Below are 17,030 nucleotides of genomic sequence, written 5' to 3'. Positions count from 1 at the left end.
TGTGTGTAGTTTTTAAGCAAAAGTAGCCACTTATCTGGGATCTGTCCGTTCCAACCCCCTGATTCCATAATGGGATTTATATGTCCAGGTGGTGTATTTGGATTGAGGGGTTTCTTGTGCCGCGCAAACCCAACAATTTGGACTGTAGACTGAAATTAATGGCTTAATACAAGTTGTGAATGGAAGTTAGTTGTTGTTAATGTGAGGGCAAGACAGCACAGGGGACTAAGAAACATTGGACCATTTTGTTTTCCTAGAAATAGCTTGAAATGTCTGTGGAGGCCTCTTGTTTTGGTAGCCCAGTAGGTGATGGAGGCCTCCAGGTGTTTTAACTGGTTATTTAAAGCGTGTTTCCTTCTAAAGACAATGCCTGGTGACATAGGAATCCTGAAGTTGATGATGACAGATGTCACACTCTTCCAACATACAAACGTGTGACCAATAGGAGCGAGTTTCTGTATCTCGGGGTTGGAAGGAGAGCCCCCGGGTGCCCTCTGAGCCCACTTGTTTCCTTGCACAAGTTTCGTTACCCAACCAGGGGACATCCTCCCTGCCAGAAGGAATGAGGGACTGCTAGCCCTTCCACAGCTGTCCAGGTGGGCCTCTCCCCAATTGGGGCACTTTTGTCGCTTCACGGGTGACAGGACTGAAAGTCTTGGCCTGGAAGAAATATCCTGTGGATAGAAAAACAGCCACTTCTGGTTCTGAGCCTAGTTTTTTGTAGGGGAGATTAGGACAGAGAGATAGATGGGGATAGAAAGGTAGATAGATAGATAGATAGATAGATAGATAGATAGATAGATAGATAGGCAGGCAGGCAGGCAGGCAGGCAGGCAGGCAGGCAGGCAGGCAGGCAGGCAGGCAGGCAGGCAGGCAGGCAGACAGACAGACAGACAGATAAGAGAGATATGAGAGAGAGAGAGAGAGAGAGAGAGAGAGAGAGAGAGATGACAGAGTAATCAAATAGTAGGTAGAGACATTGGAAGAGACAGAAAGGTAAATAGCAGAGACCTTCAAATTTCTAGATTCTGTCATATCTCAAGACCTAGATAGATAGATAGATAGATAGATAGATAGATAGATAGATAGATAGATAGATAGATATGGATGGATGGATGGATGGATGGATAGATAGATAGATAGATAGATATAGATGGATGGATGGATAGATAGATAGATAGATGGATATGGATGGATAGGTAGATGGATATGGATGGATGGATAGATAGATATGGATAGAGGGATAGATAGATATGGATGGATGGATGGATAGATTGATATATATATATATATATATATATATATATATATATATATATATATATATATATATATATATATATATATGGATAGATAGATAGATAGATAGATAGATAGATAGATAGATATGGATGGATGGATAGATAGATAGATAATAATGACAGATATAGATAGGCAGATGATTGCTACATATAGATAGATGGATAGGTAGATATATATGATAAATGATAGACAAGTGATAAAGATATTTCCGTTGATAGATGGATAGATGGACGGACGAAGAGACAGAGGGACAGATTAATGAGAAAGAGGTAGGTGCATGGATGATAGATAGATAAGGATGACAGATGATAGACAGGTGACAGCCAGAGCGGGGTCGGAGTTTGTGGGGAGGGGGCAGCCGAAGCGTCCACTCGGAGCCTTCAGGGGAGCTCTTCTCCCCTTTCAGCAGAGCGTCTCCCGGCCCCACCGAGAGCGCCCGGGCGGCGGCGGAGAAACCCCCACCCCGGGGGAGCGCGGGACCGGCGGCCGCTTCCCTGCCCGGCGCGCGCTCCTCCCGCGCGCTCCCGCCTGGGCCCGGCGGCGGCGGCGGCGGCGGCAGGCAGTGGGGGCCTTGGCGGCGGCGGCGGCGGGAGCTAAGGATCCAGGCGAGGCAGGGAGCGGCGCCCCTCCCTCCGGTCTCCCTCCCTCCCTCCCCCGGCGGCGGCCTCCCCTCCCGGACCGGCGGGGGCGTCGTGGGCGGGCGGGCGGCCGGGCCCCTGGCTGGCTTCCTTCCCGGGCGGCGGCCGCGGAGCATGGTGCCTGTATGGACAGTGTGGCGGAGCCGCGGCTGAGCGCGCCCGGCCTGCCCGCCCCGCCGGCCCTGGAGCACTACAGCGTCCTGCACTGCACGATGACCCTGGACGTGCAGACGGTGGTGGTCTTCGCCGTCATCGCCCTCCTGCTCCTGGTCAACGTCGTCCTCATGTTCTTCCTCGGCACCCGCTGACCCTCCGCCCGCCGCTCGCGCCTCGCCCCGCTGAGGGCGCCCCGCCATGGCCGCGCTCTGAGCTCCGGACGGCGGTAACTCCGAGCGCGCCTCGCGGGGGGGGGGGGGGAGGAGGCGGGGTGGTGGTGTCCGGAGCCTCCGTTGCAGCCTCCGCCGGGGAGCGGGAGCGCGCCTGCCCCCCCAGTCCCAGACGCCGGAGGGAGGGGTGCCAGTGGACTCACCCGACCCGGCCTGGCCCCGGCGCTCCCCGCGGAGCCTGGTCAACGGTGGGGGTGGGGGGCCTTTGCTCCAGGTGTGGGGGCTGGGAGGAAAGCTGCGGGACCCGGGAGGGAGTGTGTTTAAGTACTGTTCTTTCACATCAGATCATTTTCATCTATCTACCTACCCATCCATCCGCCCATTCATCCATCCATTTATTTATCTATCTCAGTGTTTCCCAACCTTGGCAACTTGAAGATATTTGGACTTCAACTCCCAGAATTCCCCAGCATTCGCTGGCTGGGGAATTCTGGGAGTTGAAGTCCAAATATCTTCAAGTTGCCAAGGTTGGGAAACACCGATCTATCTAAATGATCTGAGGTACAAGAACACTACTTAAACTCTTGGTAAAGTACATTTGTGTGGATGTGTAACTTTATAAAATATATAGTACAGTATATATGTCTATAAACTGAATGTCCACTTTGCTGATCCTTTGGCGCTTAAGGCTTCCTGCAGTCCTTCCCAAGCAGGGTGTCCGAAGGGAAGGCACTGGGGCTCTCTTGGCCTGAGAGGTGCTAAAGGAAAGGGAAAATGGTGAACAGCTTGAGCCACAATTGAGGGACTGGGCATTGTGTAAATGTGTGTCTGTTATTTGAGTCTGTTGCCTTGACAGTGGGATTGAATCTCCAACTGATGTTGCAAGTTTTCACCTTCACAGATGAGTAGAAAAAAAATAGTGGAGGGTTTTGATTTTTTTTTTTTTTAAAAACCCCATGCTTTTTAAAATAAAAAGAACTGAGGGGGGAGTAAGATACAAATTTTGACCAGTTGCAAAAGTAACCTGATGCTGGCCGGGCTGACTTTAATTGACGCTGATTTCATTCACAGTAGAAGTCTCAAATTGCATCTGATCAGATAAGCAAAAGGTGAATTGCATGTCACCAGAGGCCCACTGATTTTTCTGTTAAAAGTGGTCCAAAAAGGAGACATATATCCCCCACGTCAAAGAGTTTAGAGTACGAGAGGTGCAGAGGAAAACCCTATGCGTTGTGGTGAAGGCCTTACTTTGGGTGGTATGCCTCTCCTCCAGTTTGGGGTACTGTTGCCTTTTCCTTTTGAAATATTTCAAAAACATCTCCCTGAGGTTGCTGCAGAGCAAACATTTCCAAATTATCCCTTTCCTGCCACAAATATAAATCTAACCAGATACAATGCAGAATGGTTTCCCTGTAGACAACATAACACAGGACAGGGCAGATTTAAGCATCTGGAAGTTGGGGTTTTTTTAGGGTTTAAATTACAAGCTAGCAACAATTGCCAAAGTTTTAAGTACAAATGATTACTTTCCTGGATCCTGAGAGGAAGCAGACCCTGACAAAACTGCATTTAGTAGTGGTGGGCACAAATGGAACGGGAGGTTTTAAAGGAACGTTTTTAATTTTAATTTTGATAATTTTTTTCATAAAGTTTGAAGTGATTGTTTCGATTACCAACTCTTTTGTGTTGGGAACACAAGAAACAGCCTGCATTTGAAATTGCAGAAAAAACAGATAATTGTCTTAAGCTGTGAGAGCCAGAAGGAAGGTTAGAAGCTGTGTGCCCAAAGAGATGTGAATCACCACCAATCGGTCCATGGCTGGACGCTCTTGGTCATAACCATAGTTGCTTAAGGACCTGACAACTATTGCATTGTAATAGAAGACACAGCTTGAATTGCCAGGGACTTGGGCTTCTTGTAGACCTTTTAAAAACATACCTACTACATACCCTCTCTCTGTTCTTGAGACAAGTAGTATGTAGATATTCTATGTCTTATTAGTATAGACATAGAATCTAACATAGAGTTACAGAGTGGGTGGAAGGGACCTTGGAGGTCTTCTAGCTTCAATCCTCTGCACGAGCACGAGACCATAGAGACCCTTTCAGGCAAATGGCAGATTAGACTGATTAGCGGGACGAAAATGAGATCTTTAGATCCAGACTTCTCTTTTGAGGAGAAAGTGGCTTCTGTTTCTTTGGATGGATGGAGATTTGCTCAGAGCTTTTGACGGAATGGAGAGAAGGAAGTGGCCGCTGTCCACAACGTTGGTGCTGAACAGGGTTGCCCAAAAATATTGTGTTAGGGTTGTGCTTGGCGATGAATCATTGCTACCATCAGCATCCTGTTGGTGGGCAATTCACTAAGTGTGTGTGTGTGTGTGTGTGTGTGTGTGTGTGTCAGCCTCTCATTTTGTTTCGCACCTCAGGGAGCCCTTTGGAAGGAGGATTGTGTGGGAGGCATTTCAGCAAAATCGGAGAATTTTAGGCATGTTAAATCAGAGATGCAGATTAGCTGGCTGGTTCCAGGCAGGGCAGGCCGGCTGCTTCTCTTGCTTGAGAGTTAGATATGTTCTGTGATACCGGTAGTCCTCAACTTACAAGGGTTTATTTAGCAACCATTCAAAGTCATGTGACTTAAAAAAGTGACTTATGACCATCTTTCACAGTTAGGACTATTGCAGCATCCTCCGTAGCCAGGGGATTCAGACACGGCTTGGCAACGGGCTCATACTTACGACAGGGGCAGTTTTCTGGGGTCCCGTGATCCCCTTTTGCGACCGTCTGACAAGCGGAGTCCACGAGGAAGCCAGATTCACTTAACATCCAGGTTAACTAAGTTGACAACTGCAGGGATTTGCTTAGCCACTGTGGCCAAAAAGGTCGTAAAATGGGCCAAAACTCACTGAGCAGCAGAAATGTTGGGCTCAATGACAGTTGTGGTTTGAAGATTGTGTCTGCGCTTAGATGCTTCTCTGAGAGGGACACCTCTGTGAAGATCCCTCCCTCCCTCCCTGTCCTTCCCTTACAGCAGCCCAAAGGTCCAAAGTTTCAGGCTTGCACCTGTTGTCGAATTGCATGCCAATGGACAGCCAGGGTGTCAGTCTGAGACGAGGCAGAAAGGAAGAAAGCTGGAGTCCTCATTGGGTCAAGGAAGGCTGGTGTGCAGAAAAGAGCTGGAGGCCTTCCTCCCTGCGCTTTGGCTCCCGACCTCCATCATCCTCAGCCGGAAGGACCAGGGGCAAAGGAACATGGGAATTGAAATTACAAAGCTTCCGCATTAATGCAAACTGCCAGCTCCTCTTGTAAATGTTAACTAGAGTTTTACAGAAGCCCTGAAGCTACAATGGTAAAAAAAACCTACAACAGGTGATGTTTGGCTTTCCCGGTGACAGATGTAGCTCTGTATTCACCTCCTGACTCTGAAGGCTAATAGGAACAGCAGGAGACTCTGGGGGGGGGGGGAACTTTGTGGAGAGCTTTGCACATCCTCTGGTCTCAGCAGGTTCCACAACCTCACTTTGGCCTAAAGAAAGAATCCCTGAAGTCAAAGAGGCTTCCTTAAAGGAGGCGTATTACCAAATCACAGCCTGTTAAAGGCACCTGTAAAGATAGATGGGCTCCTGAAGACTGGTTTGGAATCGGAAAAGTGTAGCCAAGTGTAGCCACAAATCAAAGGATTTGATCGCCTTCTGTTTGCAACAGGGAAACACAAGGATGAAAATTAACCATCTTCCCTGAATTCTCCTGCAGACTTCAGTTTTTGCTTTCTGGCCCTGGAAAGGGCTCCCAAATCGGACCTTTGCTCTGTGGAAGTGTGGATAAGCCCAGGCCCCCTGCGTTCTGACCCCTCCTCAGCTGCCCCCCCCCAAATTTTGAGGTGGGTGGGGGGTGCTATGGAAGGGAAGAGTGAGCCGAGTCCCTGCGCAGACCCTGAGGCTGAATTGGCGGAGATTTCCTCCCGATAGCAGCCCTGCCCGAGCGGAGGAAGAGCCGGCGCATAACTGAGGCTGCCTGCACGTTGCAGCTGGAACCCGTCACTGCCTGAGTGCCTCCTTAAAGCAGCCTCAAAATTATTGGCTGCCATTTCCAAGCGGGAGGCTGTTGAGTGTATCATAGCAACTCCTGTGTCACTGTGTGGTGGTGGTGTTGGGGAGGGGGGGCAGCGGGGGGAGGAGGAATCCATTCCTCCGGAGCTGCAATCCAGGGCTTGGAAACTCGTGCTCCCTTTGCAGATCACAGGAGGACCCCCCCCCTTCACCCCCCACCCCGTGGTTCTCCCGGGTCTTCAGGGGAAGGAAAGTGGCCGGCCACATCCCCCCCCCCTTTCTGCATTGTGGGTGCAAAGCCCAGGGGCAGAATCCGCAGACGGTGGTGTGCTTGGAGCCGCCTCTTTCCAGAAGATGGGCTAGACGGCGCTCCTGGCTCTTTTGGTGCCCTCTTTTGCCATCGCTCTCTCGCGCGGATCAGATCCTTCTGTCCTGACCCGGCTGGCCCCTTTCTTATGCATCCTCCCTCCCCACCCCCACCCCCCCGTCCTCCTCCTCTTCCTCAGCTGGGTTTTGAATTTCACACGCCAAGAGGGGAGGAAGTGGTGGGAAATCGCCACGATATTCTGCTCTGGTGTTTACCGTCCTGGAATTAAGGGCTAGATGATGGGGAAACTCGGCTGCCGAGGAGGAGGAGAAGCAGAACCTGCGTGGATTTGCTGCTGATCCCCCGTCTCAGGCCGTGAGTAGAGAGCTGGCTTCGCCGTGCCCTGCTCCTTTTGCCTGTGTGTGTGTGTTTGTGTGTGGTTGTGTGCATGCGTACTGGGGGGGAGGAGAGTCGGTCCATTGGAAGCGGAGGGAGACGCTGCTTTCCTGCCGAGGGTCTCGAGCGCCGCATTCCGGCTCTTCCCACGTTCCTGGCGCTCTCGCCTCTCTGCTCAGGATGTGCCTGGCTTCCTCTCGGGATCCGCTCTCCCCCCGCACGCAGCCCCCCCGCTGTGTATAATGACCGCAGGGAAATTGCCCCACTTCAGCGTAAGTCGCCTTTATCCGGCAACCTTTATTTTAAGGGGCAGCAGCCCCCCGGATCCCCACCCCGGAGGGACGCTCTCTGTCCCTGCCTCCCCACCCCGGTCTTCTCGCTCTCTGACCAATGCAGGGGGGGGGGCGCTGGATTCGAGGGGAGGCGGGGGGGGGGGCTTCTCTTCTCGACATGCCTGCTCGCTTGCCCGCTTGCTCAGAGGAGCTTCTCGGGTCTGACCCGGCTTCCCTTGTGGGTGCAGGTCTCTGGGTGGGTGGGGGGAGGCAGGTCCTGGGGCTGACAGGGGAGGGGAAGGGGCATGTGTGTGTGTGTGTGGGGGGGGTCTTGCCTGGCTCCTGACGCCTTTGGGCATGGAAAGTGTGGGGCGGACAGGGGAGGAATTCCGTGGCTTCCATTCACAAATTCCGCTTGTGCCAAGGGGGTGGAAGAGAAGGGCGAGTCCTCCTGGTCAGCCAGTGTCAGGGTCCCTGGGGGGGGGGATAACGGCTCAGTAACCAATTCCTTGTTGGGAGTTGGGGCTGGGCTGGGGTTTGGTCTTTTTCTTTTTTGGGGGGGGGGGGGGCTGGCGGCTTGTGACAGCTTGAGGGGTGGGTGGCCTGAAGCAGCTTCCTCCCCTGTCTGTGGGGTGGGTTTCCTTCCCTGCTTCCCTGGGGCTGGAGGGGACACCCGGTGGGTGGGCGACCTCCTGCCTCTGGACCGTGTCCCCCACCGAGCCCTCGTGACACGTTCCGTGGCCGGCCTCAGCCCGAGAGGATCCCTTTGGCTTCCGGTCAAGCGCTCCTTTCCAGGGAAAGGCTGCCCCGTCTTGGGAGTCCGAATGATTTATCTGCTGCTGCCTAAATATAGACGGTCCTTAGAAGCCTCGGAGGAGGGGGGGGGAGGAAGGGGACTTGCTCTGTGGGTGGGACCCCCCAGCTCCTCCTCGGGGGAGAGGGGCAGTTTCAGCTCCGGGGCAGCTCCATCCCTGGACTAAGGTTTGGATTCTCTAGGACGCTCTCTCTTTCAAGCCTCGGCCCTTAGACTCCTTCCCTTCCCTTCCCTTCCCTTCCCTTCCCTTCCCTTCCTTCTTCCCTTCCCTCCCTTCCCTTCCCTTCTTCCCTTCCCTCCCTTCCCTTCCCTTCTTCCCTTCCCTTCCCTTCCTTTCCTTCCCTTCTTCCCTTTCTCCCCTCCCCTCCCCTCCCCTTCCTTTCCTTCTTCCTTTCCTTTCCTTCTTCCCTTCCCTTCCTTTCCTTTCCTTCTTCCCTTCCCTTCCCTTCCCTTCCTTTCCTTTCCTTCTTCCCTTCCCTTCCTTTCCTTTCCTTCTTCCCTTCCTTTCCTTTCCTTTCCTTCTTCCCTTCCCTTCCCTTCCTTTCCTTTCCTTCTTCCCTTCCCTTCCTTTCTTTTCCTTTCCTTTCCTTCTTCCCTTCCTTTCCTTTCCTTTCCTTTCCTTCTTCCCTTCCTTTCCTTTCCTTTCCTTTCCTTCTTCCCTTCCCTTCCCTTCCCTTCCTTTCCTTTCCTTTCCTTCTTCCCTTCCCTTCCTTTCCTTTCCTTCTTCCCTTCCCTTCCTTTCCTTTCCTTCTTCCCTTCCTTTCCTTTCCTTTCCTTTCCTTCTTCCCTTCCCTTCCCTTCCCTTCCCTTCCCTTCCTTTCCTTTCCTTCTTCCCTTCCCTTCCTTTCCTTTCCTTCTTCCCTTCCCTTCCTTTCCTTTCCTTCTTCCCTTCCCTTCCTTTCCTTTCCTTTCCTTCTTCCCTTCCCTTCCTTTCCTTTCCTTCTTCCCTTCCTTTCCTTTCCTTTCCTTCTTCCCTTCCCTTCCCTTCCTTTCCTTTCCTTCTTCCCTTCCCTTCCCTTCCTTTCCTTTCCTTTCCTTTCCTTCTTCCCTTCCCTTCCTTTCCTTTCCTTTCCTTCTTCCCTTCCCTTCCTTTCCTTTCCTTCTTCCCTTCCCTTCTTCCCTTCCTTCCCTTCCCTTTCCTTTCCTTCTTCCCTTCCTTTCCTTTCCTTCTCCCTTCCCTTCCCTTCTTTTCCTTTCCTTCTTCCCTTCCTTTCCTTTCCTTCTTCCCTTCCCTTCCTTTCCTTTCCTTCTTCCCTTCCCTTCCTTCCCTTCCCTTTCCTTTTCTTCTTCCCTTCCCTTCCTTTCCTTCTCCCTTCCCTTCCTTCCTTTCCTTTCCTTCTTCCCTTCCTTTCCTTCCCTTCTTCCCTTCCTTTCCTTTCCTTCCTTTCCTTCCCTTCTTCCCTTCCTTCCCTTCTTCCCTTCCTTCCCTTCCCTTTCCTTTCCTTCTTCCCTTCCCTTCCCTTCCTTTCCTTTCCTTCTCCCTTCCCTTCCCTTCCCTTCCTTTCCTTTCCTTCTTCCCTTCCCTTCCCTTCCTTTCCTTCCCTTCTTCCCTTCCCTTCCCTTCCCTTCTTCCCTTCCCTTCCTTTCCTTCTTCCCTTCCCTTCTTCCCTTCCCTTCCTTTCCTTTCCTTCTTCCCTTCCCTTCCCTTCTTCCCTTCCTTTCCTTCTTCCCTTCCCTTCTTCCCTTCCCTTCCCTTTCCTCTTGGGGGACATGATCTGCTGCTCTGATGGAGCTCCTGCTTCCCTTCCGTGTGTTGAAGAGGGAGAGAATCTCCCCTTCTAGACATTGTGCTCTTTTTCAGTTATATAATCCTTCGTACACTTGCTCAAGAAACACCATGATCTCCCGTGGTTCCTTCTTGATTGGTGGGGGCTGAATTGTAGCCCCAAACTGCATGGTTGAATTCAGGAGGTGTGAAAGGATGGACAGAGCAGTCGTGATAAGGTAGTCAAAGAATCTGAATTCGTGTTTTTTAAGGCTGGATCCGCTCTAAGCCGCTTCCTCTAAATAATGGCTTTCCAGTTGAGGGTCAGTTGCATTTTCCTACATAGTTTCATTCCGAGTCGGTCTTGTCTGTTTTAAGCTTTGAAAATCCTTTACAGGGTGGAATGAAAGAGGAGCATTAGCTCAATTATTTCCAAATTGTTAAATTACGCTGAAATCCCGCTCAAGTACATAGTTTTGGAGGAAGGAATCTTGCATTTCGGCAGGGTTTAAAAAAAAAAAATAATCGTGAGGCTTTTTGAGCAGGTATTGTGATGGAAATGAGATCACGAGCAGAGTTTTGATGTGCACCTTAATGAAGTGAGTGCGAGGAATTGCTGGCGTTGCCTTGCAGCTCTGGTCTTCCTCCATTGAGTAAACCTCGTGGGGTCCATGGGTGTTTTCTGGGGTGGGGGAACCATATTGAGGTTCTGCTTTCAACCATCATGGTGGATCTTGGAAGGGAATGTCAGAAATTATTATCGGGGAAATTACTAACTGCCAATCTCTGGAGATATCTGGAAGAAAGGAAAACTCCCTTCTGGCAGAGAAGAGCAGGAAGGCGCCCCCCCCCCCTAATGCTCTCACATCAAATGCAGCCCCCGCCTGAGTTCCTTCGGTGGGTCGAGATGAGCGTGGGGTCCTCCCCCAAGAAGAAAACCATAGAGGGGGGAAAGGAGAGGAAAAGGCAGGAGTGCGGATTTCGAGCAGCTCCATTTCCCCACACCGTGGTTTCATTTGCGTTGTGCTTGGTATTTCAATGGAATGAATGGAATCCTTTCTTTGGCCAAGTGTGATTAGACCCCCAAGGAATCCGCGCCCCTCCTTTGGAGTAAAACCAGGCTGCTCTTGATGCAACAAAATGGGCAACTTTTCCCCTCCCCCAGTGAATGCAGCATCCTAACGGGAGGAATCCTACCGAAACCTTTATAGTTGACTTTGGAGAAAGGTTGCCGAGCTTCAGGCTGTGGGACCCAGACCAGTTTGCCTGGAATTCCAACACCCCCCCCCCCCAGGGGAATTAAGAGAGTCTGACTGGTCCCGTTCTTGGTTTTTTTAATCACTTGGAGGGATTTTTTGGGGGGTCTGCCCTATTTTGAACCCATGCACTTGGGAACCAGGAACGGAAATAACTCCAGAGATTAGGTGCCAAATAATGCGTGAGAGGCGGCTTCTTTCTGTCCAGGAGAGCTGGTAGTTTTCAAATGATCTCAGCTGGTTTGGATTGGAGTTTTGGAAGAAGCCACTCAAATCCTGGAAAAACGGTTAGGAAGAATGGTTAGGAGGGAAGCCTTTCGCTTCCTTACAGCAGGCTGAGCTCCAGTGCCTTGCCCCAAATGAGAGAGTGCCGTTCCCCAGATGTTTCCTGCCTCTGAGCCTTAAAGGGGGTCAAGACCGGCTGTGGCTCTCCCTGAGCTGCGAGCATTGATGTGCTCGGGTGAAGCTCCCTCCTGGCTGGGCAGCCTGGGTTACACGTAGGACATAACTGCCTTTTAATCTCGAGTTAACTGCCCACCTTGTAGTAATAATAATAATAATAATAATTTATTAGATTTGTATGCCGCCCCTTTCCGAAGACTCGGGGCGGCTCACAACAATGATAAAAACAATATTATACTGGCACAAATCTAATATTAAAAAAACTAAAAACCCTATCATAATTAAAAACCAAACAGCACATACATACCAAACATAAATTATAATAAGCCTGGGGGAAAGGTGTCTCAAATCCCCCATGCCTGGCGGTATAGGTGGGTCTTAAGTAGTTTACGGAAGACAAGGAGGGTAGGAGCAGTTCTAATCTCCGGGGGGAGTTGATTCCAGAGGGCCGGGGCCGCCACAGAGAAGGCTCTTCCCCTGGGGCCCCGCCAGACGACATTGTTTAGTCGATGGGATCCAGAGAAGGCCAACTCTGTGGGACCTTATCAGCAGCTGGGATTCGTGCGGTAGCAGGCGGTTCCGGAGGTACTCTGGTCCAATGCCATGTAGGGCTTTAAAAGGTCATGACCAACACTTTGAATTGTGACCGGAAACTGATTGGCAGCCAATGCAGGCCACGGAGTGTTGTAGATACGTGGGCGAATCTGGGAAGCCCCACGATGGCTCTCGCGGCCGCGTTCTGCACGATCTGGAGTTTCCGAACGCTTTTCAAAGGTAGCCCCATGTAGAGAGCGTTGCAGTAATCGAACCTCGAGGTGATAAGGGCAGTGAATGCAGGGTGTTTAATCCAGGACACAATTGATTTCGGAAGGAAAATTCTTGGCGTAGACAAGGCCCGGTTTTAGTTTCCTTTGGGACGAGGCTGCCGTGTTTCTCTTTCCTTGTTTAATTTTGGCCAGCCGGACTGGCATTTACGACGAGGACCTTCCATACAGTGCAAGGCCTGGCTTGACCCTCCACAGGAAAGGTGGAAACTGGACAGAGAGAAACACTGTATGGAGGTAGGGCCACTTCTGACTTTTGCCATCAGAGACAGCCTGGCCAGGTTTGGACTGCCGAAGCCGAGTGCAGCGTATGCTCAGAAACACAGAAACATCTCAATCCAAGCCCCATGTCGTATTTGCTGGAACATTCATTTAGCGACTGTTCAAAGTTACAATGGCACTGAAAAATGCGACTTACGACCGTTTTTCAGTTACAGCTTTTGCAGCATCGCCTTGCTCAGGTGGTCAGCCTTCATCCTCTTAGCACAGGTGGTCCATATCTAGGATGGCTGCCCTGGGGTCATGTGGTCCACTTTGGTCAGTGGGGAAGCAAGATTCCCTTAACAGCTGTGTTATTATTACTTTATTTTTATTATTTATTAGATTTGTATGCCGCCCCTCTCCGGAGACTCGGAGCAGCTACTGACTTCACAGCTATAGTGATTCATTTAACAACTGTGGCAGGAAAGGTCATAAAATTGCCGATCAGTTTCCGGTCACAATTCAAAGTGTTGGTTATGACCTATAAAGCCCTTCATGGCATCGGACCAGGATACCTGCGAGACTGCCTTCTGCCGCACGAATCCCAGCGACCGGTTAGGTCCCACAGAGTCGGTCTTCTTCGGGTCCCGTCAACTAAACAATGTTGTCTGGTGGGACCCAGGGGAAAAGCCTTCTCTGTGGCGGCCCTGACCCTCTGGAACCAGTTCCCCCCGGAGATCAGAATGGCCCCCATCCTCCTTGCCTTTCATAAGCTCCTTGAAACCCACCTCTGTCCTCAGGCTTGGGGGAACTGAACTACCCTTTCCCCCCTAGGCCTATACAATTTATGCATGGTATGTTTGTGTGTATGTTTGGTTTTAATAAGGGTTTTTTAATTATTTTAAACATTAGATTTGTTACATGCTGTTTATTACTGGTGTTAGCCGCCCCGAGTCTACAGAGAGGGGCGGCATACAAATCTAATAAAGAAAATAAAGAAGAAGAAACTGGACAGAGAGAAACTCTGGATGGAGGCAGGGCCACTTCTGACTTTTGCCATTAGAGGCAGCCTGGCCAGGCTTGGACTGCCGAAGCCGAGAGCAGTGTATGCTCAGAAACACCCCCTTCTTCCATTTTTAGCCCCCTTCTATCCTCCTCCTGTTGTTGTGAACCTGGCTCTGATTTTATTTTATTTTTTATTTTATTTTTATCTGTAAAATTTATATTCTGCCCAACTCCAGTTGGACTCCAATTGGGGGGCTTGCAGTCAAAGACAACTACAAAAGACAGTTTAAATACCTGAATGACCCATAGAAAACGTCACTCGTGGCCGAATCAAGATGACGTCCTAAGGGCCACAGGCCTGCTGGAAAAGCCTTGACAGATCTCCTTAGACCAGTGTTTCCCAACCTTGGGAACTTCAAGGTATTTGGACTTCAACTCCCAGAATTCCCCAGCCAGCAAATGCTGGCTGGGGAATTTTGGGAGTTGAAGTCCAGATATCTTCAAGTCGTCAAGGTTGGAAAACAGTGCCTTAGACAGATCTAAGGAGGCTTCTAAATAAAAGAAATTATTAAATAAATAAAAGAAATTATTCTGAAAATTGTCTTCGTAAGGCTAAAGTCTATACAGGGTTTTGACCCTCAGTTTTGTTTTAAAAACTTCCGTTTGCATCCCTGGTCTTTTGCTTCTCTGTTTAATCTAAGCGTGGCAGATTTTGCAAAATATAAAGGTAATCCATGACTTAGAAGCACAACTGGGATCATTACCTCTGTCGCTAAACCACGTGGTCATGAAATGAGTCATCATCGGATTGTGTCTCAAGTGAGCCCCTTTTTGCCACCATAGTGGGTTTTTTTAATTTTAAAAAAAGAACCAAGCCCTGTTTTTCATCATGGGGAGAGAATATTCATGGTTTGACATCTTAAATGTCTCCACACGAGGGCAAGATAGTCTTTCTTGGTGAGAATTTGTTTTGGTACTTTCCAGAAAAATTCCCTACTTTCCAGAAAAATTCCAACTGTTACCTTAATTTTGCCGGGTTATTAAATCTAATTCTGTTCAGGTTTTCCAGGTTTATAGGGTTGCTTAGTCCAGGGGTCTTCCAACTTGGCAACTTTAAGGCTGGTGGACTTGGAGAATTCTCCAGCCAGCACAGCTCGAAGACCTCTGGTCTGTCCAGATGGGCTTTGGACACTGTCTTTCAACCCTGTATCGCTCACATTGTTAAGTAACATCGGCTTTCATTTTTCAGCATCGTTTCCGACACAATCTGACGTATGTTCAGTTGGAACATATAAATAGACCTCAGTTTATGACCATAATGGCACCCAGTATTTCTGTTGCCAAGTAAGACAGTCGCTAAGTGAATTTTGCCCCATTTAATGACCTTTCTTGCCACATTTGGTAAATGAATCACTGCAGTGGTTAAGTCAGTAACATGGTTGTTAAGTGAAGCTGGCAATGACTTTGCTTGTGACCCCAAGACTCTGCAGCTGCCCTCAACAGACACCACTGGTCAAGGGCCTGAATTTGTCTGTGGAGATTCTCAATCTTGAGAATGAACAATAGGTCCGTGGCTAGAATCCCCCTGCCCCGCCTCAAAATTAGCAGGAGAACTTGGACAAAAGGTACCAAGAGGGCACTTTAACTTCTAGAACATAGAATAGTAGAGTTGAGAAAACCTCCGAGGTCTTCTAGTCCAACCCCCGGATTGAGCAGGAGACCTTCTGCCATGACCCCAGGCCCACATTGCCCTGCCCCCGCGCATGCACAGAGACACCCCCCGCCCTCCCATTTCCCCACTTCTGATGGGCCCAGTAGGCCTGTTTTTTGCCCTCCTCGGGCTCCAGAGGCTTCCGTGGAGCCTGGGGAAGGTGAAAACTGCCACTCCACCCCTTGGAGGCCCTCTGGAGGCTGAAAACGCCCGCCCAGAGCCTCTGCATGAGCCAAAAATCAGCTGGCCAGCAGGCACGTGTGCACTGGAGCTGAGCTAGGGCAGCGGCTCATGTGCCAGCAGATATGGCTCCAGGTGCCACCTGTGGCACACATGCTATAGATTCACCACCATGGGCCTACACCATCTCAGACAAATACCGTATTTTTCAAAGTATAAGACACATCTTAGTTTTGGGGAGGAAAATAGGGGAGAAAAGTCTACCTACCAGGTATTCATCTGGCTAAGGTTAGGGTTAGTCTGGTCAGCTTCAGCACATAATTTTATCCCCTGGTTAGGACTGAAAAAAACCTTATATGGAGGGAGTAGCAATGGAAAGAAACCTGCAAAAATTGGAAAAAAAACTTTTTGGGAGGGAGTAGCAACAGAAACAAGCCTGCAAAAATTGGAAAAAAACTTTTTCGGAGGGAGTAGCAATGAAAACAAGCCTGCAAATATTGGAAAAAAACCTTTTTCGGAGGGAGTAGCAACGGAAACAAGCCCAAGAGCCTGGAAGTTCGTTACCACCTCGTAGGGGCCAGGGGAAAAAGCTTTGAAAAGGTTGCACATGGAGTATAAGATGCACCCTGATTTTCAGCCTCTCAGGGGGAATATGTAGTCCAAAAAATACGGGTTGTCCAGCCTCTCTCTGGAAACCTACAGTGATGGGGCAGCCATAACCTCTGGAGGCAAGTTGATTGCTCTAACTGTTGAGAAATTTCTCCTTAGCTCTCCCTTTGGTTAGTTTCCAACCATTGTTTCTTGCCTTGCCATTTGGTGCTTTGGGAGATATCTCCCCTTGCCTATGCAGTTTTATGTATGGTATGTTGTATGTGTGATTTTTAAACAATGGGTTTTTTTAGACTTTTAATGTTAGATTTATTATTATAGACTTTTAATATTAGATTTGTCATTGTATACTGTTTTTATCACTGTTGTGAGCCGCCCAGAGTCTGCGGAGAGGGGCGGCATACAAATCTAATTAATAATAATAATAATAATAATAATAATAATAATAATAATAATCTCTGTAGGAGCCCCTGAAACATTGGAAGACTGTTATCATGTCACCCCTAATCTTTCCTACTCAATTTCTATAAGGTTCTTCATATATTTTAGCCTGCAAAGATATAGAAATTACATATCTAATAAGAAGATGTCCCAGCCAACTATTAAGGTCTTTACGCTATGCTGGTCTATGCATTTGGTTTCTTCAATTGAAGGCTTCAACTGCCGTCAGACCAAGCAGGGCCCTGATCTGAAGCATGATTGTGCAGAGGTTCGAGCAAGGGGCTCCCTGTAGTTTTTAGCAATATTTTGTCACTCATCTGGTAATGGCCGCACAGAACTGAGTATCATCCAGCTGTTATTTGATGGTTACTTCCTTTTCCAGTATGCACAAAATTAGATTTAGGAAGTACGGCATTTTTTTCTTGAAGCCATTTAGACCAGATTTCCAAGAAAAGTATTCCAGGTGATAAGTTGTTTCCAAAGCCAAGTACTTTTTTTTAAAGGGTGAAGAATGTTTGATTCCAGAGCTGAAATGAGGTTCTATAATTATCCAGGGCTGGTACTAAATTATCACAATAATAAGAATTGCCTC

At 49.3% G+C, this 17,030-nt stretch overlaps 2 protein-coding genes across 3 annotated transcripts in view; both read left to right on the top strand.

Annotated features, from left to right (window-relative positions):
* The window catches only part of ARHGEF9 (Cdc42 guanine nucleotide exchange factor 9), a 261,555-nt gene that overhangs the window by 99,759 nt on the left and 144,766 nt on the right, over nt 1–17,030 (top strand). The window contains exon 1 of one of the 2 annotated variants that reach the window (XM_070759696.1): nt 6,932–6,997. The exons of the other annotated variant lie outside the window; for it this stretch is intronic. The gene's annotated coding sequence lies outside the window, so the exon portion shown is untranslated. Of the gene's footprint in view, nt 1–6,931; nt 6,998–17,030 lie in introns of those variants that run through there. 2 annotated transcript variants of the gene reach the window in all.
* LOC139170796 (small integral membrane protein 39) lies at nt 2,022–2,248 on the top strand. The gene has a single exon (XM_070758307.1). It carries the CDS (start codon nt 2,066–2,068, stop codon nt 2,246–2,248), a length of 183 nt encoding a protein of 60 aa, XP_070614408.1. The 5' UTR covers nt 2,022–2,065.

The sequence above is a fragment of the Erythrolamprus reginae genome, chromosome 8 (genome assembly GCF_031021105.1).
Source record: "Erythrolamprus reginae isolate rEryReg1 chromosome 8, rEryReg1.hap1, whole genome shotgun sequence".
NCBI classification, from domain to species: Eukaryota; Metazoa; Chordata; class Lepidosauria; order Squamata; family Dipsadidae; genus Erythrolamprus; species Erythrolamprus reginae.
Note: the sequence above shows the minus strand (reverse complement) of the source record. Positions and strands in the feature narration are given on the sequence as shown.